Here is a 24,030-nt window from a genome sequence, read left to right as displayed (position 1 = left end):
TATGTTGTGGACCTTTGTGACAATTGTAGCATTATTTTCTGAAAGTCAGAGGGCTGTCCAAATTACCCATAGTCATCAGGGATGTGGTAGTAAAGTCAGGTAGCTTAGAGAAAAAAGGCATTTAGTGACCCACAGAGAGAAGACTTTTACATGAAATGGCATTGGGGCCTGGTTTTATGAGTGTGCTTCATGGAGCTCTGAGGAGGACTGTGTCCAGTATCCCTGCTGCTAACAAGGATCTATAACAAAGATCTGTTTCCCCTTTGATAGAAATGTTGTGTCAGCAGGTGCCTGCCTTTCTGTGCATATGGCCTAACTGGGACACTTCATATGACTCAGACCATTCCAGAAACCCCCTGCTGCCTTCCAGATTTCCCCTTGTCCTAACACCCTAAATTAGACTTCATTTGAATCCCCAGGAAGATACAGTTTTAGTCAGTTAGCCTTGCATATTGTGGCTGTCCTCTGATAGGAGCAGTTAGTAAACATTGGGGAGAGACCAAAGCATCTTATCTCCAGTTCAAAACAGAGAAGAATCGAGGCCACATCCCAGCCATTCTAGTGCAAATACAAGAACTGGTGATTGTTTTAGCACAAATAGAGAGGGAACTATATTTTCTGAGATTATATTTTCTGTGATGTGGGCCTTTAAATTGTCTTACCTCCAATTTGACATGGACCACTTTGCTAAGCCCAAACACCCCATCTTCCTTGCTTATGAAGTTTCACAGCATTTCTCTTAGGAAAATGCAACCTACTTGCATTCCTGACCCCAAGCTGAGCTTGCTGACCAGGACAGCGGACACTGTCATAGCCATTAAGATACAAGTCACCTGGGAGATTGTAGAAGAGTTTTGTAGTTTAGCACAGGGATTAATATGTATATTCACATTGAAAAATTGCCATTAACTAGAGGGACAGGGATGGAGAGGGGCTGATTACATAGCAAATTGGTTTTCTACTGAAGGAAGGGAGTTGATACTTACAGAACTCTTATTCTGCTGGGCACTGTGCTGAATGCTTTAAGATGTGCTTGTTTCTTCCTTACACCCATCTTGTGTGCTAGATACCTTTACTGTCTCCAGTGTGTAAGTAAACCCAGGTGGTGGTGGAAGCGGCTTTGGAACCCAGACCTGAGGGACACTAAAACTCCCTCAGTGGAACACAGCACCTCTCCCTTATCCAGTGCTTAGCACAGCCCCGTTGCACACACACATACACCCTGACAATTAGGTCCATATGTTCCCTGTATTACACTAACTATGTCCTCAAAATAGCATCTTGTGTAACAACAGTGATGTGAGGAGTTTTTAAAGACATCATGATTCATGAGAAGAGTAAAGTCGCCACTCACTAGGACCTCAACCAGCAGGCAGAGCTGATGCTTGGTGTAAAAACAGGCATGTTAAGCTTTGGCACTGGGCTTCCTTATTTCCCTACCCCCTTCCCTCTTAGATAGCTCTCTGCCTCAACAGAGCTCAGTATGCCGAGGAGTTCTTTGTAGTTCTCATGGAGTTGACATAATAAGATTGAACACTCAGAGAAGGGCCATATGCCCAGATGTCAGATATGCGCATCTTGATTCTGCCTGACCTTGGAGAAGGGGCAGAAAACAGAGCTGCAGATGAGCACTGCCAGCCCCTGATTCAGGGTTCAGGCTCTGAAAGAGGGTTGAGCCACTGGGGCAAAGTCCTCTGGTAATGAAGTCATTTGTCCTCAGGAACAGAATGAGCCCTCTGTGAAATCAGAAACAATGGGCATGTTGAGTTCCAGACCTGGGGTGAACTGAAGCTAAGGCAGAGGCACATGTGATGAATTGGGACAATTCAAGAGATGCATTCTTCATAGACAAGTTTCTGTTGTCAACAAGTCCACTCAGTTGTAATCATAGTTAATGGTCATTAATGTCTCTGTTTTGAATATTTTTTCCTAGTAAGTCATGAACTCTTCTATGAGGTTTCCCCCCTTCTTGAGTTTTAATTAATATAAATTATTTTGTCTAAAATAATATGAGAAATAGATGAAAGATAAGTTTGGGTAGCAATATTTCATTTATTCTTTTTCATGGGTTTTTCCTTTTACATTCTCATTTACCTAGGAAGCAAATAATTTTATTTCTCTGCTAGTAATTTCATTTCCAGACAATAAAAGTTGGAAATTGTTTCTCTGCTGCCAAGCAAAAGTTTTTGGTGCAAGTTTTCTAGAATTTAGCGTATCTAATACCAGAACAGTAGCCAGAGTCCAGCACACTTTAGAAAACATAGCCAGTCTACTGACATAGTTCACTGTCTTGATCTGGATTCCTGCACTGCCTTTTCCCTCCCACCTTCCCTAATAAAAGATAAGAGATCTGGAGCCAGCTGCTCCCAAGAGTTCAGCACCTGAGCTGTGTCCCCTGTATGACTGGGTGCCCCGGTGGGTGGGTGCTAGGGCCACTCTCTCCTGCTATGCTGCCCCAGTTTTGAGCCTGTGGTCTCAGAGAAGTGGAAACAAACCCCATATATGCTAAGACTGGTTCTGCATGCTGCCTGGGGACCAGAGGGTGCTAGACACATTTCTGTCGCTGACCTGACCCAGCGGGAAGAGCGGGTGGAGCAGGGACGCGGGGCCGAGGCGGGAAGGCGGCCGGCGTCCAGCGAGGGGGCGGGTGCAGCCCGCGAGTGTGGGGGCGGCGCGGGGCGGGGCCTGGCGAGCCGCTCACGCCCTCCGCTCTTTCCTCTGCTCTAGGTGAGGCCGCCGCGGGGCTGCTGCTGCCCAGCGCAGTACTCGGTGTCGCTCAGCACGAATGCCGCGCGCCCAGGACCGCGCTGCTGCCGCCGGCCGCGGGAGTGAATGACCACTGCTGCGACTTCCTTCCCAGCCTTCCTGAGCAGCCTCCCGCCTAGCCGGCTAGCTGTTTTGGTTGACCCCGTGGATTCCTGCCTCTTTCTCCGCCGTGAACATCAATATGTGTCATGTCATTGTCACCTGCCGCTCGATGCTCTGGACCCTCCTGAGTATTGTGGTGGCCTTTGCGGAGCTCATTGCCTTCATGAGCGCGGACTGGCTGATTGGGAAAGCTAAGAGCCGCGGCAATGCCGAGCCGGCCGGCGCGGGCGGGAGTCCCTCCGAGCCCTACCACCCAACTTTGGGCATCTATGCCCGCTGCATCCGCAACCCCGGCGTGCAGCACTTCCCGCGGGACACGCTGTGCGGGCCCTACGCTGAGAGCTTCGGCGAGATCGCCAGTGGCTTCTGGCAGGCCACTGCTATTTTCCTGGCCGTGGGGATCTTCATTCTCTGCATGGTGGCCTTGGTGTCAGTCTTCACCATGTGTGTGCAAAGCATCATGAAGAAAAGCATTTTCAACGTCTGCGGGCTCTTGCAAGGAATCGCAGGTAAGTGAGCAGGACAGAAGGAAACAGCTTTCACTCCAGGGAAACAGACTTCCACTGCAGCTTGGCACTTGTTGATTCACACTGGCTTCTTGCCGCTTTTGAAAAAGACCTTCCCTTTAATGAGGTTTACCTGTGTTAACTCTTAACCCAGGAGGAAGACCCCTTCTCTTGTGTGGCCTGAACTTCCTCATGGCTTATTCCCTCTAGGTCTAAATTATTGAGTTTTGTTTGAGTAACTACTCCTTTTTGCTTTCTCCATTCAATTAAAATCATGCTTTCCTTGTCACTACATCTGCTGGAAGAATGGTGGTGAGAGTGAGTCCCACCTGCACCAAGTGTTCTGCTAAGGAAATGGGTGTGGGTGTTCAATAGGAAGTCTCCAGCCTGCTCCTACCACCCCATGGTTTCAGCTTTGGGTAGGTAAAATACAGACTGGAAAGGAATTAGTATCAGCTGCTCTGTGTTTAATGCTGTTCTGATTTAAATTGTCTGTCTCCTGGAGCTTGACAGAATGTTCTGTGCACTCAGATCAGAAAACTCTTCCACTTTCTGGCAGTTTCTCACTAAAGAGCTTGTTAGAAATGGGTGAAAAGAAAAGTATGAGCTCTTTATGGTGATTCCCCCAGGGAAGGCTGTGAGCTAAAGGAAAAGATCCACTGCCCCCTGCACTTTCCTAGACTTCCTCCAGATTGTTGAAAGGTGGATCCTGAACCAAGAGAGCAGCAGTCTGTCCCAAGGGACAGCTCAAAGGACTCTGTGTGGCAGAAACACACAGGAAGCTGTTGGAAGACATCCCATGGAAGTGGAAGGAATGGACTATTGCTTTAATTTTGCAGAGGTGGGGGTGTTTTAACTTTTTAACCAAGATGCAAATCTCAACTGTAAGGGGGAAGAACAGGAATCCACCTACATCGCTAAATGAAGGGCACAGGTGATTCCTCAGCAAATTTAAGAGAACATGGGCCTCTTTGGTGTAAAGATAAGTGTTGAGCCCTGTGTCCAGGGCTGCAAAGAAACAGACCCCAAATGAATTAACTCTACTCTGCCTCAAATGCTTGAGCTCAGCAGGGCTTGCTTCCAAATAAACAGATCAAATGACAGGGTGTTTTTCCCCCCAAATAGCTGATAAGATAAAGTTTCTGTTTCTCAAATCTTAGGGGGCCCATGTATGGTGTGCATTTACAGGAAAGAGCAGGCACAAAGGGCCAAGAGAGATGGAGATCCTGGTCTACATTTTGATTTGCTTTCACAGGGGTGAGTGGAGTACTCCATTTAGAGACCAGGGCCTTTAAACTTTGTCACAAAGCAAAATCTTAGGACCCCCATTTCTTTATCTGCTAGGATCAGCCATATCATGAATGACCAAAGCAATCCTAAGCACTCACAGAATCCAGGAGGCCAGAATTCCATTTTTCAGCTTTGCCACTAACTAGCAGTTCTGTAGATGAGTGTACCAACTCCTTGAACATCAGCATTGCTATTCTGAAAATATAACCTTACCCTTAAATGTGTATTTTTTTTAATCTTGGATTTCTGATTCTGTAAAATTGTTTGTCCTCTTTTGATTTACTTCTGAAAATCTGAAGTATATCCCCTTGGGTTTGGCATTTCACCTTCCAGAAATGTTAAATACGAAAGGTTTTTGAGTACAGAATTCACCCACACACACACTTTTTTTGTTGTTGTTTTTTTGGTCAGAGGTCCCATCAAACACAAAGTACCTCAGGTGTTTACCTTAAAACTTTTGTAAAGTATTACCAAAGGCTTTTGAAAAGTCAAAATAAACATGTAGATAAAGTGAAGCCAGCACACATAATTTATAAATCTTGTTGAAGATCCTTGGTTGACCAGAGAGGAGGATTTGTTTAACTTTCCCTCACTATGTTGAGTTTGCCCATCCTCCATGATTTCATGCCTTGGTTGTGGGTTTATCAGTATGATGGTATGCAGGTTAGACTCCTGGCTTGCTTCTCAAGGAATACTTCTCATCACTACTGATCTGCCTTCTAGCAAACCATTGGCCTTTTACATCATGAGGTGGGACATCTTGGGCCCCAACACCAAACCTGTCTTTTGAAGTCATTGAGCAGCAGCATAAACACCCTTTAATATTGTAGGCTACTAATATGCAGTTTTGAATAATGGATTAGTCCAGTGAATTCCACCTCTGCAAGTATGGATTAGTCTTAACACGTCTTTTTGTGTTCTTGTTTGTAGCTTCACATAAATGGTGTGTCATTTTTGTGAAGTACATATTTCTTAGGTATTATTTGTATACTCCAGTGAGGTTTTCTAGCTTTTCTCTAGGCATAAGGCCTTTGGGGAGAGGAATTGAGAAGGAGGTAAGAGTACACCCAAGGGGCCAGTCTGCAGGTCATTTGTCTCTTTCAAAGTCTGAGTTTTCTAAAGACATTTTAACTTTCTCTCCATACTACTTAGCATCTGAAAAATTCTGAAATTACTCACAATTTTAAATTGGCAGGAGGCAGAGATTCCTGTCTAGTCACTCTACTCTCCAGGGGCCCCTGAGCACTGAAACCCAGGAAAGAAGTGGTTTCTTTTCCCTTTGCAGCCTAACACCACACCTCAGCAAGGAAATAATAAGAAAGATGGACTAAACCATGTTTCATGTGTTCAGGGGCACTTTCTGCAAAGGGACTCCGAGGGCTTTCTCCCTGACACAGGTCCTCATCAGGCCGTTCAAGCCAATGCAGGCAGCAGCCCTTGTCCTGAATTGGATGGCCAAGAAAGTTGCCATACCAGTGTCCAGAGCAGCTGACTGCTTCCTCTTCTGCCAGCAGACTGTCCTAGCACCTGGTCAGCACAGCCTCAGCCAAGGACTTGCAGCTGTGAGCACCAGTCTTTCCTCTCCATGCCTCCCCGCCCTGCCCCCCCCCAATCCTGAATCTATTCAGCATTGAGACAAATGGTGAGAAAGGAGGCCGTTGCCAGAGCAACACAAGGGTTCTTTAGAAGTACACTGTGGCTGGGTTTTGTCTTACAACTTGCATTTTGGCAAAAATGACATTTTTATAAAATGTGACTAGATGGAAATTTATATAGACAGCATTTTCCTTTGCCACACCTAATTTTAAGGAATAAGTAGACCATAGGGTTATATAGCCCTGTCAATAAAAAATATAAATCATTAAAGTCTTGATATTAGAAGTTAAGTGTGAAAGAATCAGCTAGCAGTGAAAATTCCTACCTGAAATTACTTCAAAAAGAAAAAAAACAAAAACAAAAAACAACAATTGACTGTTAACAGGTAGAAGGATTTGCCTTTGAGGCCTTGCCTAACAGGGGCACCAGCTGACACATCCTCATGGTGAACCCATGATGTCCCGCATTCACTCTGGGCAGTAGTTAAGAGTTCACACCTCGCCTTAAAGTGGCTGTGAAACGTTGGCCAATTTGCCTCACTTGTTTAAGCCTGTTTTTTCATTTATACTTACCTCAAGGCTGCTTTGAGTATTAGATAACACAAGGAAGACTCCAGCACAGCGCTTGCCTGTGGTGAATGATGGCACCAGATGACAATACTTATTAAAACATTTCTGCTTTCTTGACAAATTTCAAAGTATATTTTTTGTGTTTTCCAGAATTGCTGCATTCTGAGGAATAGGGACATCTTTTATAATTGTAGACTTGATTTTGTTCTGTTCACATGGTAAATTCATTATATAGCACTCTGCCTATGACAGGGCTGCAAGGTGAAGAGCAGTCCCTGGGCTCTGTGTGATCAGGTGTGTCTTCAGATATCTCTCTCTCTCTCTCTCTCTCTCTCTCTCTCTCTTTTTCTTTAAGAGCAGAAGGTAGTAATAGAATCAATAAGAAAACAAACCTCTTCCTCCCACTCCGTTTCCTCCTGTCACACACTTCTCTATTCCTTTTCTTTCTGGAGGCAGCTTCCACAGTTGAGTCTTGATTGCAGGTGGCTTCTCAGACTCCCCTGGCAGAATAAATCACAGGCTGATCACTAGGTGAGGCTTGGCCAGGACTTGGCAGAGCTAGAAACACACGTGGGTTCACAGCCCTCTGGGATTCATTACAAAAGCTGGGTAATCGGCCAGCGGGTTGTTTTTTTGCCAGCTGTCTTCCTTAGGTTGTGACCTGGATGTAATCCATAGTGAAACTGTAGAATGCAAAGATCCAGGTTTTCCATGACAGCATAGTGCAGTTTGTTTTTGGAAGTGCATGCAGGGCTCTCTTAGAAGTCCGTGGAATCCCCAGTGACTCAGGTTTGGGACAGAAGCCATTAAAATGAGCTCAGGATTTGGCTCAATTGTGCTGGCTGGGCCTATCCCACTGGGGTTGCCATGGGGGTTGGACTAGCGCTTGAGCTGCAGGGCCTGGCTGACTGCTGTCTTCGGTCTTCCCTCCCATGTTTGCTTCTTTTGTCCTGTTGATGCTCACAAAGTACATTCCCTCTTGCCATCTTCTGTCCATGTGGGTCTCAGTCCAGCAGGATTGCCTCAGCAAGTTGCCTCACCAGTCTGATCAGCTAGATTGGGCTAGACCTGGCCTCTGTAGGGCAGGGGTGAAGGGGTGTGGTCAAGGGAATTGCTCTTTGGTGGTGGCCCAGGGCCTGTGGTGGTGGGGGCGAGGAGGGAGGTTCAGCTTTCTTGAAAGTGAGCAAAATAATTGAGTGTGAAGAAGGACAATATGAAAAAAGAAAATAAGACTCTGAGAAGATGAGCAAATGGTTTTGCCATTGCTGCGTGCAGAATTACTTTTGTCCAGAATCTGAGTGGGTATGGAAGTATAAGTGGGTATGCAAAATATATCACAACCATCTAGGACTGGTATTTCTTTTTCACAAGGTAGAAAAAATAACCTTAAGTATCAAGGTGATAACCACAATCCAACCTAGTCCCATCCTTTCATTTGGACTGGTCCCCTCCCTGTGCATTCACTCCCAGGCAAAAAAAGACTAGACCAATCATTAAAGATGTGAGAAAGGAGACCAGAAACTCAGGAAGCACAGGAAAGTCCTATCCCATAATTTTATACCTAAAAGATTCTCCTAGCTTTCTCTTTGACCTTGGTTGCCTAACTTCAAAATGTCCTCAGAGAAGGAGTCAGAGGAGTGTGAAAGGGGTGTGCCCTCCTTTTCCTTCTCAGTGAGAGCCAGACACTGGAGGCTTCTGTTTCACCAAAAGGGACTCCTGATTCCTCTAGACAGATGATGCCTCCATCAGAAATCAGGTCACTAGGTCCAGTCTGAACCAATTTAAGAATTCCACAGATAGGACATGTTGATGAGTTAGTTCATCAGTGTTTACTAATCCCTTGGGGTAAAGAATGTAGAGATGGTATGGTAAGGCAGGCCAGAATTAAATTTTAATTCAGGGAGCTGTTTTGGGATGCCTATTATATGCAAAGATTTGAAGGCTTGGGTCTACAATTTCTTGAATGTCTGCATTCAAGCTGTCTTAGAAGGTCATCATTTCATAAACTATACTCTAGAGAAGCAAAAAACATGTCATCATGTATAAAGGGAATAAAGAGCCCAATCATGTCATGAGATTAAAAACTACTCCCTAAAGCAGATAGACAAAGCAGGCATTAATATGAGCCTAGAGATTGGGATCTATTTTTAAAGAATCAGTTACACGGTCTAGAAGGAAAGTACAACTTTTCTTAAAATTAAGATATAGCAACTGATGAGCAAATAAAATGTGGAAAGTGGTTTGCCATGGTAACCATTTAATTGTTGACATAAATTATCACAGAGCCATGGATGATCTATGTTCAAGTTACATTAACAAGTAATCCCTTAAGCATGGCTCTTAGTATTTACACGGCAGTTCAGGCTCTCCTTCAGGAGCTGAGGCGGTGGTGGCATTCTTCTAAACAGTAAAGCCACTTTAAAATAATCCACATTTCTTATAAAGAACTGTGTTATGGCACAGTCAGCCATATTTATGAGTCCACTTATTATACATGGTTTTCCCTGTAGCTTTATTAAATATCTAGCAATCTGTCTTTTTAAGACTAAATATAAAAATACACATGTTGAGAAAAGCCAGTATCAAAAAACTTTAAGAATCAGTACAAATACGTGTCCACAACTTGATGTAACTTCAAATCAAGATGCAGAGGTGCTGTGTGTTCAGTGACAGAGGCCACCACAGTGGCCTTCTGTTGACAAGATGGCACCTGGATCTTGTAGTAATTATTTAACATTATCTGTACCCACTGCCCTCAGCAGGCAAGAAGTTTACTTGTTGTCTGGAAAATTTCATAGCTTAGTAACAAGTTTTTTAAGAAGTGTCTTTCATTGTGTTATGCTGCATTCTATTTATGTTGGCAGTTTACTTTGAATTACCAAACTGGTGCTATCATAATCCTACATGTCAGGTGAATAATTTTATCAAGAAAATATTTCATAAAGTTCTTCTAGTTGCAGATAAGCAGTTTAACAAGCAGCTCTCACTCTGAATGTGAAATAATGCTTCATCACCAACTGCTGGGAAGGAATAATCTGACTAAATCAGTTTGTCAGAATGCATTTCAACAATTTTGGGGTGAAGCTTAAAAACTGCTAGGGAGGTAACGTGCACATAAACAGCATTGCAGGGAAAGATCTAGGGTGGCAGCGAAGGGCAGCTGCAGCTGAATCTTATAGATTGTGTCGCCACACACCCTGAGGGCACCACATGATTCTTAATTGATAGCCATTAATTTTAAGTAATTATAACAGAAACTTCCTCTGGGAGCCTTGGTTATGGGTCCTTTTATGATAACTATGCTCTGTCATCCAGAGAATTCTATTTAAGCAGTTCTGCCATCCTGTCTCCACCCCCGCCCCAGAGAGTATTTTCCTTGTCAGTTATACCATGCAAGTGTTTATAGCAGAAAATGCATAACATGCTAATTTCTCTGGGGAGATGGCATAAGGATTAATACAAGTTTTTTTAAAATTATTAACACCTGCAAGTATCAACCAGCTCCTTCCCTTTTTCTCCCTTTTCCCTCAAAATCTTATTAGAAATCTCTAATGTTATGATTAATCCTCTACTGAGCTGACAGGTGGATATAATGTGTTCCACAAAGACAAGCTAGTCATCAGCTGAAAACCCTTTCCATTGTTGGTGGACCCTCTGGCCTCTCATTCCTGATCTGGCTCTTGAAGCAAATTACTAAATGGCAAAGTTGGGCCCTGGTCTAGCTTGTCCATACATTCTTCAAACTTTTAAAAGGAGATACAGTGACATTTGCAGCTAGACTCCAAGAAAACTGAACATACTATTTACCTTGGTATTTGCCCAGTAATAGGCTTCTCAGAAAGATGTCCCCATCTTCACACAGATGACCCTCCACCAGCACCCAGAAGGGCACATCGACCAGTAGTTGCTGCCTTGAACAAGTGCTTGTCTTCCACAGCAAAAATGAGGCCAGTGTAATCAGAGATCTCAGAACAAGATGTATTCAATTTAAAGAACTATTTGTTTTTATTCTCAGAACACATCCTTTGTGTTAAAATATTCTTTTAAGAAACAGTGAGAGGTGATAATGGTTATTTTTGGTGTCTTTTTATTAGCAAAATAAAAAATGTTGGCCTCCCAGTTATTAGCTAACCATTTTATTTAAATTTTTTACCCATGAAATACTTTCTAAATTATATATCATGTGTGTCTTCTGTGTCTACCACAGAGTATAGGGAGCCTACCTGACTTGGTGAATGGGGGTCATTGCTGCAAAATGTCTCCAAAATCCCTGCACCTGAGAAGCATACAGTCTACACCATGCTCTCTGGGATAATAACAACCTGATGGCCAATTTGATGGATAGGGAGCCAGGTGTGGTAGGATGTGTGTGTCCTCAGTTGTCTTTATGGTAGCTGATACTTTGCCTTGAGATATTGTAAAAGAGAAAATGTGCCCACCAACCAACAGTTGATGCCCCACAGATAGCTTAGGGATGTCCAAAATGACTTCCAGCTGTCAGTGCAGAAGATTCATTAAATAAAAATTTAGATAGAAAAGAGAAGGAAGCTTATAGGTAAGTGGTAACTGGCTGCATAGGAATGTTGGTTGACTGTGTACACCAGTTGCCAAACCACAGGAGTGATCAGGTGGCCCCAGATATAGTTACCTCACTAAACAGGTTATTCTATTGGAAACAGAAAAACCTATCCCACCCCCCATGGGTCTAGGAATTTCCCTCAGGGCTGTTGACAGGAGTGGACCTTTTCCTGGGCTGTGGGACAGCCTGCCTGCCCTGCATGCCTTCCGTGCCATTGCTTCCCTGCTGGCCTCTGTCCTCCGCAGGCTCACAGTGCTTCTGAGACCACCGTGTCTCTCATGCCGCTGGCATGGTCCCCCGCACTCCTTGCTTGCCCACTCATCCTCTTGCCTTCTCTCCAGCTCTCCCCACACCCTGCTTCCCTCCCAGCAGTACCCTGGCCAGTTCTACGGCAGCCTCAGTGGGCCTCTTTCACTGCCCTCACCACAGCCAGGCATATGTGGAAACAGTTTCAGTTTTATGACTGAAGTTAGGCTGGTCTCTAGATAACTGAAAATTTATTACACTTAATCGAATTACTTCCTTTTTCTATGTGCTTCCCAACCAAGAACCATTTTCTGCAGCTAGGAAGGAGGTTTTCAGCGCAGCAGTTAAGCCAGGCCCATGGTTTGGCCCCTACGTGTGTTTCAGCAGTCACAACGTGGGTGGAGTTCTCCTTCCCCTAATTATCAACCCCTAGGATTCCTGTTATCTACCAAAGCTTTTCTTCCAAATAGTTTGAAAACTTGGCAAGAACTTTCTACAGTGGCTTCACTTATAAATGTACTATAATTGTATCACTCTAGCTTTTTGTTAATTTATTCAAACAACAAATATTTATTAAGCACATACTACGCACCCACCATTGTTCCAGGTAATTAGGACACAAAGAATAGACTGCACCAAGTTCTCTATCCTCATGGAATTTACATTCAAGCTGATAGGGACAGACAGACCACATAAGTGAATTGTTTATATGTTAAAAGGCAATGGGAGCTATGGGTAAGAAGGTATGGCTAGGGCAGAGAGGAGGGTGTGCTGGAGTGGTGAGTGGGCGTGCAGGATTTTAAATTAGGTAGTCAGAGTATGATTAACCAGGAGACAATCAAAGCCTTGAAGGAGATAAAGAAACTGGCCATATGAATAATCAGGAGAAAGAGCATTCCAGGCAATAGGAACAGCCCTAATGAAGGCCAGTCAGTGCTGCTGATAGGCTAATGAGGGCTTTATGAGAGAGAAAGCAGTCCAAGATTATGTTAAGGTTTCTGACCTGAGCTGGTGTGAGAACTGAATGGCCACTGGCTGAGATGAGGTCAATAAGGTGAAGAGCAGATGGTAGAAGTTCAGGTTTGAACATAATTTTCAAGTACCTTTTTAAACATCTAAGTGTCGGTCAAGTAGGCAGTTAGATATGCAAATCTGGAGTTCAAAACTGGTGATGGGAATTCAGGAGACAGTAGCATGAGGTAGTATTTAAAGCCACATGATCCCATGTGATCAATATGGGGAATGTAGACATTCAAGAGGACAAAGGACTGCATCCTGGGCACACAGCATCTGGAGACTGGGAAGTGCCACAGTCTTGCTGGGCACAAAATCATGAGCCACTCAAGCAGGAACAAACTTTATTTCCAAAACTCCGGCAAACGCCACGCACTCGGCCTTCTCCTGGGACACCACACCAACCAGCAATCCCTCCTCCGGAAATCCCTCCTACTGCACTTCCCCAACCAATGGGAACTCTCTGGGAGTCCCCTTGAAAGCTCCAAAGTAGCAGGTGGAGGTGGACAGCAAGGGTCTAATATCCAATTGAATGCACATCTTAACATAATCATTATCATCTCAATGGCTTGCTAGCCTCACCTTTCAACCAAAAATGCCATGCTGGGCTATGGCTCTTAGCAGGGAAGGTAAGGAAGAACAGCAAAGCTACTGAGAAGGAAAAGCCAGTATGGCTTCCCATCTGGAAGCAGAATACTGGCAGGTGTTCGAAAACCCATGCAGGGTTAACTGTCCTTAGTTTTTCTTTTAACTAATGCATCAGTACTTGTTAAACTTGATGACCAAAGCTGACACCCTTAATAAGCTTCAAATGGTTTCCAAGCTGTGTCCCAGAATGGGGTTAGATATAGAAGTCCAGTCACACTCTTGCCTGGCTTGCTGGGTTCATGTTAGAGAGATGGTCACCTGGATTGAGGGACCCAGAGTGTCCTCTTTGGTACTGTGCTACAGTGAACTGAGCTGGGTCAACACACTGGGGCTCAGAATTAGCACTGTGACCAGTGTTTCTCATAGCAGTGACATTTGGATGTGTGTGGGGGGTGGTATTTCCAGGTAGATGAGAACCCAGCAGGTTGGCATAAATAGGAGAGCTTTTTCGGGGAATAGTGACATATATTCTTGAGTATCACTAGTTGAAAGAAACCCGACAGTGTCCTGTGCTTTAACCTTCCCGTGGCTACTCAGTGATGTACCCAACAGGACAAGGAACCTGTGAACATTCATTGGGCTCCTCCAGAATTACTTCCTGAGCCGCATTCCCTCAGCAATCCTTCGGGCCCACTCAGTGGTCTGCTGGGCATCGCTCTGCAGACACAAGGCACTTCATGGCTGACTCAGTAGAGGTCCCCAGCACTACAGCTTGCTTCAGCTCCTCCACACGCAGAACAGGTGGCCATATTTTGTTCCCATCCTTAGAAAATTTCCTTTGTAAACTGAGGTCTAGACAGTTATGATATTTAGTCTGGAAGCCTGTGTAAAGAGGAAGTAGGGGTGCAGCGCCTGAGACTCGCTCAGTTATTCCACAGAACATGACCTGGCTTAGGGAGCTCACTTTCCAGGTGGGAAAAATAACTTGCTTCTGTGTAAATGGCAGATAGATGATCCATAAAGATAGAGCCTCAAGTCCAGTCCTTTGACCAGCAGAGAGTAACGATTGTGTGATTGGTCTGGTGGGGAGGAGCAGGTGACAGAAAATCGGGGAAAGGCTATGAGGGCTATGAGCTTTCCCTCTCTCTCATACATGAGCTGAGGCTGAGACCTAGCTCCCCTTCCTAGCTCCTTGTGCTCTAAGGCTTGAGTGGCCCATCTTCAGACCAAAAGACATATTGCTCATGGTATTCAACAATGTCTAGCCTTCCCAAACTTGAGGATTGGCAAGACTCTTCAGAGTTCTCTTCCCACTAAAGGGGTTTGATTAAAACTTAATCAAACCTGCTATTTGGTTCCGGGCAGTGGTAAGGAAGTTACCTAAGATGATTTGGGGGCTGGTCTTTTCCCAGTCAATGCCGAATGTTGAAAGCTGGACTGTGGGGGGGGGTTTGGTGTTAGTGCCCTCTGTTTTGAGCACTGGGGAGGCAGCAGTAGTTCACAGTTCCTACCTACATGAAGACCGTAGTCTAATTATTTGAGTTAAACCCAAACTAAATGCTTAGGTTCCACAGAGAGACTGCAAATTCCTGTGTGGGTCACTAAAACTGGGGGGAGTATAATGTGACTAAAATAGCAGAGGACGTGAAAGGGGTCACACTGGGATAGCTGGTGCCCCATAAGGGTGAGCACCATGTAGAGGGTTATCCTGAGGTTGTCAAGACTCTCTACCTTGAGGTGGCATCTGAAGGGTAGTCCAAGTGACTAGCCATCCGTTTCTTTTCATTTACTTTTTTTATTCCACCAATAAGGTTGAATCATGCGCTAGGTGACCCCAAGATCAGCAGATGCTGGCATCGTCCAGCTGTCTTGGTATAGTGAACTGGGAGGCTTTTGACAAGAGATGTTAGGAGGATATCCCTCCAGGGTAAGGACATAGTACTGTCTAAGACACATCCTGTCAAGCTGAGCCACAGCACAGGCTACCAGCTCTCCAGGTCACTTAGGGTTCTTTTGGTGGTGACCCTGTTGTCCTTGGCTCCCAGCCAGTATTCCTCCCTGCATTGTCCCCCTCCCAGCCCGACCTGCTGTATCTCAGCCAGGCACCAAGTTGAGGTCTCAGTTAGAGCAGGCTGTGGGCACTTGCTTTCTTATATTGCCTTTTCCAGTACCTCACACCAAACATGCCCAGCCTTGGGACATTTGTTAGGTAGGGCCCAGGGAAGCTGTTCTCAGTCTTAAGAATAGTGTAGACCCAGGGTAGGCTGGGAACAGATGAATGGCTGTACGTTCCTCATGACTAAAACACTCAGGGTCACTCCAGGGGGACTGGGCTGCATGCAATAACCATACAAGAGACAGAGATACCTTTCTGGGGGTTCTTGTGATGGCTCCTCTGACTCTAAGGGTCCGCAGAAAGAGAGCGAGAGAGTGCTGAGCCCTTTTTATTGAGGAGAAGGAATTCAAATGAGGCAAGGGGTCAGGTTTCAGGGGTGGAGTCTAGCTTCCTGATGTTAGCTGTCAGCTGGATGACTGACTTCAAGGAAGGTCATACCCAAAGGAGAGCAAGAGAAGAGGACACACAAAGAGCATTTCCATGGAACACTCTATCCCAAACAGGGCAAAGGCGTAATTACAAAGGAACAGTTGAGTGTAGCTCAATCCATGGGGTGACAGGCCTATGTCTGAAGACACATTCTGCTACTTTGAGGATTGGGGCAATATCCAGGTCACTATGAAAGTGACTGACAGAGCCTCTCCAAGTATGCGTATTCATTCAGACTGGCTGCCCACACTTCCCTCATCTGGGCTTCCTGAGGGGAAGGTTGAGTGTGCAGTCACCTGAGAGGGCCACCTGAATCACCAGTCATTCTGGAATTCCTTGGTAGAAGCAGCTTTATCTAAATACACAGAGAAGTAACATGATTTAAAAAAAAAATTATTTTCTTGCTTACCCAAGGGCTGACTGTTTTCTGTCAGTTTGAATTCCTGTGTTTTCCTGGCACTGGCTGTGTTGATGACAGCTCTGATGAGTCCTGGGAGCAGAGGCCACCAGTCAGGGCAGAGTGGACAGGTGGAGAAGCTGCTGAGGTGCATGACTATCTTGGTTGCCCGCCCCGGGCAGCATGTGGTTGCCACACACTGCACATTCCCCAGGGCGATGCACCGTAGCCTTATGTTTATCACCCTACCATGTGGACTTTCCTGTGGGCTTATATTCAAGCTGTGGCTTTTGACAAACTCAAGCTTGACACCCTTTTGTTATAAGGTCTCCCTGCTGTCTTCTGTCACTAACTGATTAAGGCTATATAGCAGTAATAAGCTTTTACGATGACTGAAGCACCCAAGGTATCCCATCTGTGCTCCTAGAAAAGGGAACAAATGCCTAAAGGAGGTCAATGTCCTGGCTGGGCTCAACAGGCTGTGAAAGTGGATCCAGTGCTATTAGGGGAAGGGCTCTATTATTTTAAACCAGCCTGCTTCCTAACAGGAAGTAGGATCCGAGATGCTGCATTAAGGTATTTCACATATCCTACAATCAGCCAGAACCTAGCACAGCGTGGCAGAGCTGGGATGATATAGTGAACTCCATGCTTTCTGTCATCTGTCCCTAATATTTTAAAATATATTCATTTTACATTTAAGCCACAGTATAAATGAACTGTGCAATTAATCCTTAATTGGAGCTACAAAATATGAACACTTTGGTCTTTTAATGGGAAAAGCAATACCCTTGCCCAGGGCCTCCACTTAGAACCTCAAGACAGAGACTGTCTGAACAAGGGTGCCTTTGAGTCCTTCGCGGGTAGACATCTGATAGAAAACCCAGTGGTGGTATGTCACCTAGGAGTCTGGGGGAGGAAACTATCAAGATCTCATTGGGGAAGCTTCCTAGGAGACAAAGTGGGATGCAGACAGGATTAACTAGGGCTTGTCCTAGACCTTAGAAATACTTAAGAATCACTTTAAATCGTTTCAGAATTCCTTGCTGAGTAAACTTCTATTCAAATGGAGAACAGTTTATTGTTTCAAAGCTACTAAATTATAGCCTGATATCCTTCCGTCTTCCCAAACTATACCTTTCAAAATATGCCCTCAAAACTAAGCAGATCTGTTTATTATTGATGGTTAGACTTTGCTTGTGCTCACAGATGGGGGAGGTCTGCCAAAGGCTTTAACTTGCAGACTGCTGCTGGTCTATGTTCCAGCTTTGTTATGATTGTAGAAAGTATTCCTTACTGACTTTAAAATTCACAACCAACTTATGAGTTAAAGATGAGGCTATTTTACAGGTGAGGAACGGGATCAAGAAACTTTTCTTAGATCACCCAGCTCACAGAAGACGGACTGTAGATTCAGACCTTATCTTACTTCAAAGTCAGAGCTCTTAACGGCTGACCCACTCTTAACTTGGCAAGCCTCTGCTGTGACCCATCATAACACTGTTCTGGTCCCATGCTGACAGGCTTGCACTCTAGGAACTCCCCTGGTGCATGCTTGCAAGGCAGCCTCTGATTTGACTGCCGACATCTACTCCTAGACTGCTGGTTCTGGACTTTCCATAATCCAGAGGATGATCAGTTCACATTGTCTGCCCTGGCCTTGGGAAACTGGCTTCCTTTCATCTCTAACAACCCCTCTTTATGATGTCCCATGCTGCTCTTCCGGCACTCTGTACTTCCCTGACTATAGCCCCTGCCTCCCTGGCTCCAGTGTCCAGACCTGTGGAGAAAGCAGTCCAGGGCTGCAGAATCAGAAAGACTTCCTTGTGAACCTCCCAGTGAGCATCTTTGGTCCACCCCTCCTAGAAAATCCCATGAGGTCCTCTGAGTTGAACAGCAAGATGAGGTGGGGACATTCAGACCCAAAACCACTGTAGTATTAAACTGCCCAGCTGGGCAAGACGACTTCATCCAAGGATGCAGACAGCTATGAAAATTGTGATCTGTGGCTTGAAACACTGTCCCCAGTCTTCCTTCAAACCTCTACTGCACCTGTAATCCCAGATCCTCACAAGGCCGAGGCAGGAGGCTTGCAAGTTTGAGACCAGTCTAGGCAACCTAGTGAGAACTTGATTCAAAATAAAAAGGGCTGGGGTCGAGCTCAGTGGTAGAGCACTGCCTAGTATCCACAAGGTCCCAGGCTCAGTCTCCAGTACTGCAAAGACAACAAAAAAGTAGTCCATACTGCCACAGATCCACTCACGTTCTCTGGGTGAGAAAGTTTCCAAATGACCTAAAAGCTTTGGCATTATGAACCCAGAGAATTTCAGTTAAGGTAGGAAAAGAAAGAGAACTGCAATCTAAGATTTCAGTTTACAGGGGTAAAATTGATGTTCCAAGGTCTATGAAAACTAGGACTTTTTGGTTGATTTAGCAATCTTGTGTCATTTTGCAGAGAAGAGTTTTTTCCTGCCCCACATGATGTAAACAAACAAAAAGGCCTTTAAATAATACTTCAGACCGAAAGTGTTGGGTAAGATTTGGAACCCTTGTTATAAAAGAGCCTCTGCTAATGAGTGGTGGCCACTGCCACCACTGAGGGTGAGGGTGAGGCAAGCCAGGCATCCACAAGCACATTTAGAGTAAAAATCTGTACCTTAGTTGCCTCTCCCTAGTCCTAGCTCTGATGAGAACAGGCAGGAAAGGCAGCCTTAAATTGCTACATCCAGTTGTTCAGTGAACAGTAAAACTGGGAGGAATAGCAAGGTGGATGCTTACTGTGACATGGTGATGGGGTGGTCAATAAAATGGAGGCATAATTTTAGTGTCTACTCAAGGCTAAAAGCATCCAGACAGAAAATTCTTAAGAGGTTTACAATCAAAATCTCTGCTCCGGGCATGCAATTGGTTATTGGTAAATACTAACAAACAGATTCCTTGTGGGCTTGTTGGAAACAGTGACAATCAGGTTATGATCTGGTTTCCTTCAAGGCTCCTGACCCCTGTGTTTAACCAAGGCTGGGATCTGATGATTCTGTGTGAATTCTGTTAGACCAAGGTTGGCAAACTCTTTTCTGCAAAAAGCCAGATTATAAATATTTTGGGTTTTGTAGGCCATGTGGCCTATAGGAACTACTTAACTCTGCTGTTCCAGCACCAAAGCAGTTACAGGCAGCCCAGAAATGAATGGACGTGCCAATGTTCCATGAAACTTTATTTATAATGCCACATTTGGCTTGAGGGCTTTAGTTTACCATGTCTGCACTGGAATAAAAGGAAATGTTCACTGTAGTAGTCTTGTGCAAAGACATAGTAACAAACAAGTTAATTTGCTTTTCTAGAAGAAAGTATTAATGAATCCATGTTCCAACATGTACAAAAGTGGCTGAAAATAGTGCTGATAAATTGATACTTCCTGCTCAGGTCAGATGAGTTGCATAAAACCGTCCCTAACACTTTCTATTGAAGAATGGGTGCCATAGCCCAAAGCCAGCAAATCAAGTAACTGTTTCTGCAGATCTGAACCTACTGTAGGTTGGAGCACCAGGGGGCTTAACCTGTTTTCTCTTCTCTCCTGCAGGCCTATTCCTTATCCTCGGTTTGATACTCTACCCTGCTGGCTGGGGTTGCCAGAAAGCCATAGACTACTGTGGACATTATGCATCTGCCTACAAACCTGGAGACTGCTCCTTGGGCTGGGCCTTTTACACCGCCATTGGTGGCACAGTCCTCACCTTCATCTGTGCTGTCTTCTCCGCACAAGCAGAAATTGCAACTTCCAGTGACAAAGTACAAGAAGAAATTGAAGAGGGGAAGAACCTTATCTGCCTCCTTTAGTTTGGAAGAGACATTAATGCCATTTTCTTTCTTGTGTAATGTTGTGAAACAGTCCTCACCCTTTGAATCATGTGGAGAACTAGCCTGTACCTATCAAAGCCACATTCCACAGCCCCAGGCTTTAGCAGGACCAATGAGGGGCAGTTACTGGACAGGAGGGCTGCAGTGCAAATGACAAGGGATGGAACATGAAAATAGTCTGAGATCCTGACTGTAGTCAAGGAGTCCTGTCAGACTCCACCTCCCCCAGGGCTCCATGAAGGATAATGATTTGAATCATAAAGGCATCTGAATTTCTGATAAAATGGGAGACTGTTAACCAACTTTGCAGGCTGTTTTTGAGGCACATTTGTGCCTCAAAGCTGCACACCTGTGAGCATCTGCCTCCACATGCAGTCTAGGGTTGGTGTTTTGGTTTTCTGTGTAGTTCTTTCAAGGTGTCTCAATTGAAGACTAAAAGGAAGTCTGCAAATTTACTGGGGATAGAATGTGTGCTAAAGGACACATCAAGACACTGTCTCTTGCTTAGCTGACCAAAGGAATCAGCAGGGACAGTGTGGAAACTTGCAGTAGAACTTAATTTTAGGCTAAATTCAGGGTAAGGTGGATAAAAAGAACTGTCACTCTCTAAGATTTTAGAAACTTTTGAATAAAGAAAGATTAAGGACCAGTACAATCGTGAGACTAAAACTACAGAACCTTGCCAGTTGAAGACAAATTCTTTCCTCTTCTCAGCAGACAGGCTAGGGCCCAGGCTGGTCCACTCTCTCCCTGTCCCCCATCACAGTTTTCTCCCAGGATTAGGATTGTGCTTTGACTGCCAAAGGAAAACTTAACTCTGTTTCTACCTTCGGAGGACAGTGATCTCCAAACTAGCTGTGGCTCATTTAGATGTTCACTGGGAGGGACCGCAAGAATCTCAGCATTTCAAGGAGACATTTTCTGTTTGGTGACCCTTAAAGTTAGCAGCAGAATGGCATTTTGGGCAGAAAAAAGGGAGGTAGTCACAAGAGTTAAGTTTCTGTAGCCACTGGTGTTGTTCCTGAAAGCAAATTGAAATAACATTAAATTGCTGCAACCAAAGAGCTGCATCAAAGACTTTGTCCCCAGGAAAACAGAGTAGAAAGTTAATGCAAAAAACACAAACCAAACTAAACTCATCACACCTGCCCACACTTGTTTACAAGAACAGTCAAGCACCACTATTAAAAAGGATTCAGGCTTTTCATCTAGTTTCCTTAAATTTCTAATACATTGATTCAGGAAGATTGTAATCAGAATGACCCAAGTAGCAAGAAATGCTAGGGAACACTCCTTAGCACCTGAAGGAAGTGGGGTGGCCCTGCCAGATTTGAGGAAAGATTGAAAGTGTAGGTCTCTGTGGGTTTCTTAATCTGCTTGCTTGAGGGTGGTTTTGAAATTTTAATAGTCACTAAGCCCCTTCTACTGGCAAGTTATTGTGTAGTACATCAGGTGTACAACCCTGACTTAGATTTTACAGCCTTGCCCTGGTGAATCATGTTAAAGCCGTATATGAGTCTGGAACTAAGCCTTGTACAGAATAAATAAGTACTTTATTTATATACAGAATAGGACAACTAAAGTTTTATTACATTTTGTCCTTTGGCCTACACTAGAAACCAACTTATCTAACAGATGAAAGTCTAAGGATCAGAGGAGTGAGGAATATAGAACCAGGTCTTAATTTATCATTTTTAAACCAAAGTTCAAAGTAAGCAAGGTTTAAATCCTATCTTTTTCCCCCCCTCAGAGAAGTGTAAACAGAAATCTTCCTAGCAACCTCAGTAAAGGCTCAGGAAACATTAACCATCTCTCCAGCCACATGAAAACAGTCTATGGGAGCCACTGGAGAAGGTGCCTGTCCCTGATTGAATTTACAGTGTTCTCACTAAGGCCCTCTGCCAGCATGTGGGCAATACTTATCACTAAAAGCAATTCCATCATCAGGCAAATTTTGATAAAAACATTTTTTTCTTATCATTTTTCTTTACAACAGAGAGAATTTCCTAACACTATTTTTTTTTTTAAATCTCAGTCTCCTGCTTTAAAAATCCTAACCCCAGGAGACCCCCTGAACATGTCTATCACATGCTCTTTGACTAAGTGGCAGTGTACCCTTCAATCAACCTGGTAATATTCATAAGTGAAAATGTGATCTCTCATAAAGTCACTTGACAGTGTTTATTTGGTTAATTTGAATGTTATAAAAGACCAAAAATGGCACATGCACAAACAAAACCCTAAGCCACTAAAAACTACCTGAACACTAACTTCCTACAGCAGAGCAGAGGCTGAATTTTCTACCAGAGACAGAGATAGTGGGTCTTCTAAATCTTTAATCCATTAGACTGACTTTGGGATGAAAGGACCATCTAAAATCGGGCTTTCTATATCAAAAGTCTTCTGCATGGCTCTTTTTAAAAACCACTTGTTGACCCACTCATGTTTTTCTAATAAGTAGGACCATTACTACTAAAAGGAAAGTATAATTTATTTTGCCTGCATTTGTGCTTAAAAGTTCTATCGTGGGCTGGGCTTCTCAATGAACTCTAAGGCAGAAGTATTTGCCTTGGGGTTTGTGGATTCTTTAAACCTGTGTGCTAATTCAACAATGTTACATTAATTGTGTAAGGGTTTTTGTATAGTTTTCAAACATCTGTGGTGTAATGATCTTTGTTAAACATGTATTCTGTAAAGTGCCATAGTCTTTTTTATGTGTAGCATATTTAAAAAGTATATATATATAAATATATTTTATACATACACAAGTTTGTGTGAAAGATGTGCAATAACAAAGGTGTATGTATGTTTTGTTTTTTTGGAAACTGGACAGGAGTCAAAACAGGGATGTTTCTGTTTTGGCAAAGGAGAGTTACACATTTTTGCCTTCATGGCCAAGTCATTAGCCCCTAACAATTTTAATGCTACACGAATCTTATGTGAAGAAAAGACTGGCATGAAATCATTTTCTCCTGGGTCTAAATTAAAATAATCACTATATTTATATGAAAGTGAAGCCAGCAAGCCAGGCCCAGTTAGTGCTAGTCTTTCATGTGAAATGTGAAGCTGCCATATTGCCTTTTCTGTTAGTGTGATAACTAGTAGCTGGTACATAATCACTAAGGATCTATTTCTTAATGTGCTTTTATAGACCATGTTAATGCTAGACCACTATTTAAAGGCTAATCTCACACCTTCTTAGCCATAAGAGTCTGGCTTAGAACAGACCTCTCTGTGCAATAACACGTGGCCACTGGGAATCCCTGGCCTACATCTGTGTGTGGGTAGCAATGACTCCCAAGGGCCAAAAGAGTTAAAGGGATGACTGGGATTTCTTCTGAGACTGTGGTGAAACTCCTTCCAAGGCTGAGGGGGTCCTTCGGTGCTTTGGAGGAACTTGGCACCACTTGATATTCAATAGCCACTTGAGCCAAATATAAAATTGTATTTACAGCTGATGGACTCAATTTGAGCCTTCAAATTTGTGGTTATCCTACTATATTGTAAAGTAATACTTTGTTTGTCTAGCATTGATTAGGTTCCTGTGCATATGTATTTTCACAATGTGCTCCCCTGCCCTCCTCAGAATTGAAATTAAAACAAGATTTTGCAAACTCATTCTTTCAAGTCTAAGTATATTGGCTTCAATATGATGTGTGTAATTTGATCAAAATCTATTTTAAACACTAACATAATATTTCTGATAGGAAAAAGACATTCAAGTATTTTCAGTTATTCTGTTACTAATATCCCTACCACAGGTTGTCAGATAAGTATATGTTTCTTCCCTAGAGAAGCATCAATATAATTTTAAATAGGAAAAAAAACTCTCATGTACTACACAAACACCTTAAAGTAAAGCTATGAGAAAAATGCTTCTAAATATTTCTTTACATTTGTGACAAAAAGTTAATGGAAGCCACATTCTCCTCTTTCAACAAAAGTTGAAAAAAAACTCCAACCATATGGAGTCA

The 24,030-nt window shown here is 43.8% G+C and overlaps 1 protein-coding gene across 2 annotated transcripts in view; it reads left to right on the top strand.

Moving 5' to 3' along the window:
* The window catches only part of Lhfpl2 (LHFPL tetraspan subfamily member 2), a 147,694-nt gene extending 124,020 nt beyond the window's left edge, over nt 1-23,674 (top strand). For both annotated transcript variants that reach the window (XM_078044173.1, XM_078044176.1), the window contains 2 exons: nt 2,728-3,377; nt 19,779-23,674. In XM_078044173.1, coding sequence (XP_077900299.1) covers nt 2,948-3,377; nt 19,779-20,035 — 687 coding nt within the window. In that variant the 5' untranslated portion in view covers nt 2,728-2,947 and the 3' untranslated portion in view covers nt 20,036-23,674. The remainder of the gene's footprint in view (nt 1-2,727; nt 3,378-19,778) is intronic.
* The last annotated feature ends 356 nt before the right edge of the window (nt 23,675-24,030 follow it).

This window comes from Ictidomys tridecemlineatus, chromosome 1, assembly GCF_052094955.1.
Source record: "Ictidomys tridecemlineatus isolate mIctTri1 chromosome 1, mIctTri1.hap1, whole genome shotgun sequence".
NCBI classification, from domain to species: Eukaryota; Metazoa; Chordata; class Mammalia; order Rodentia; family Sciuridae; genus Ictidomys; species Ictidomys tridecemlineatus.
This window is presented reverse-complemented; position numbering and strand designations above follow the sequence as displayed.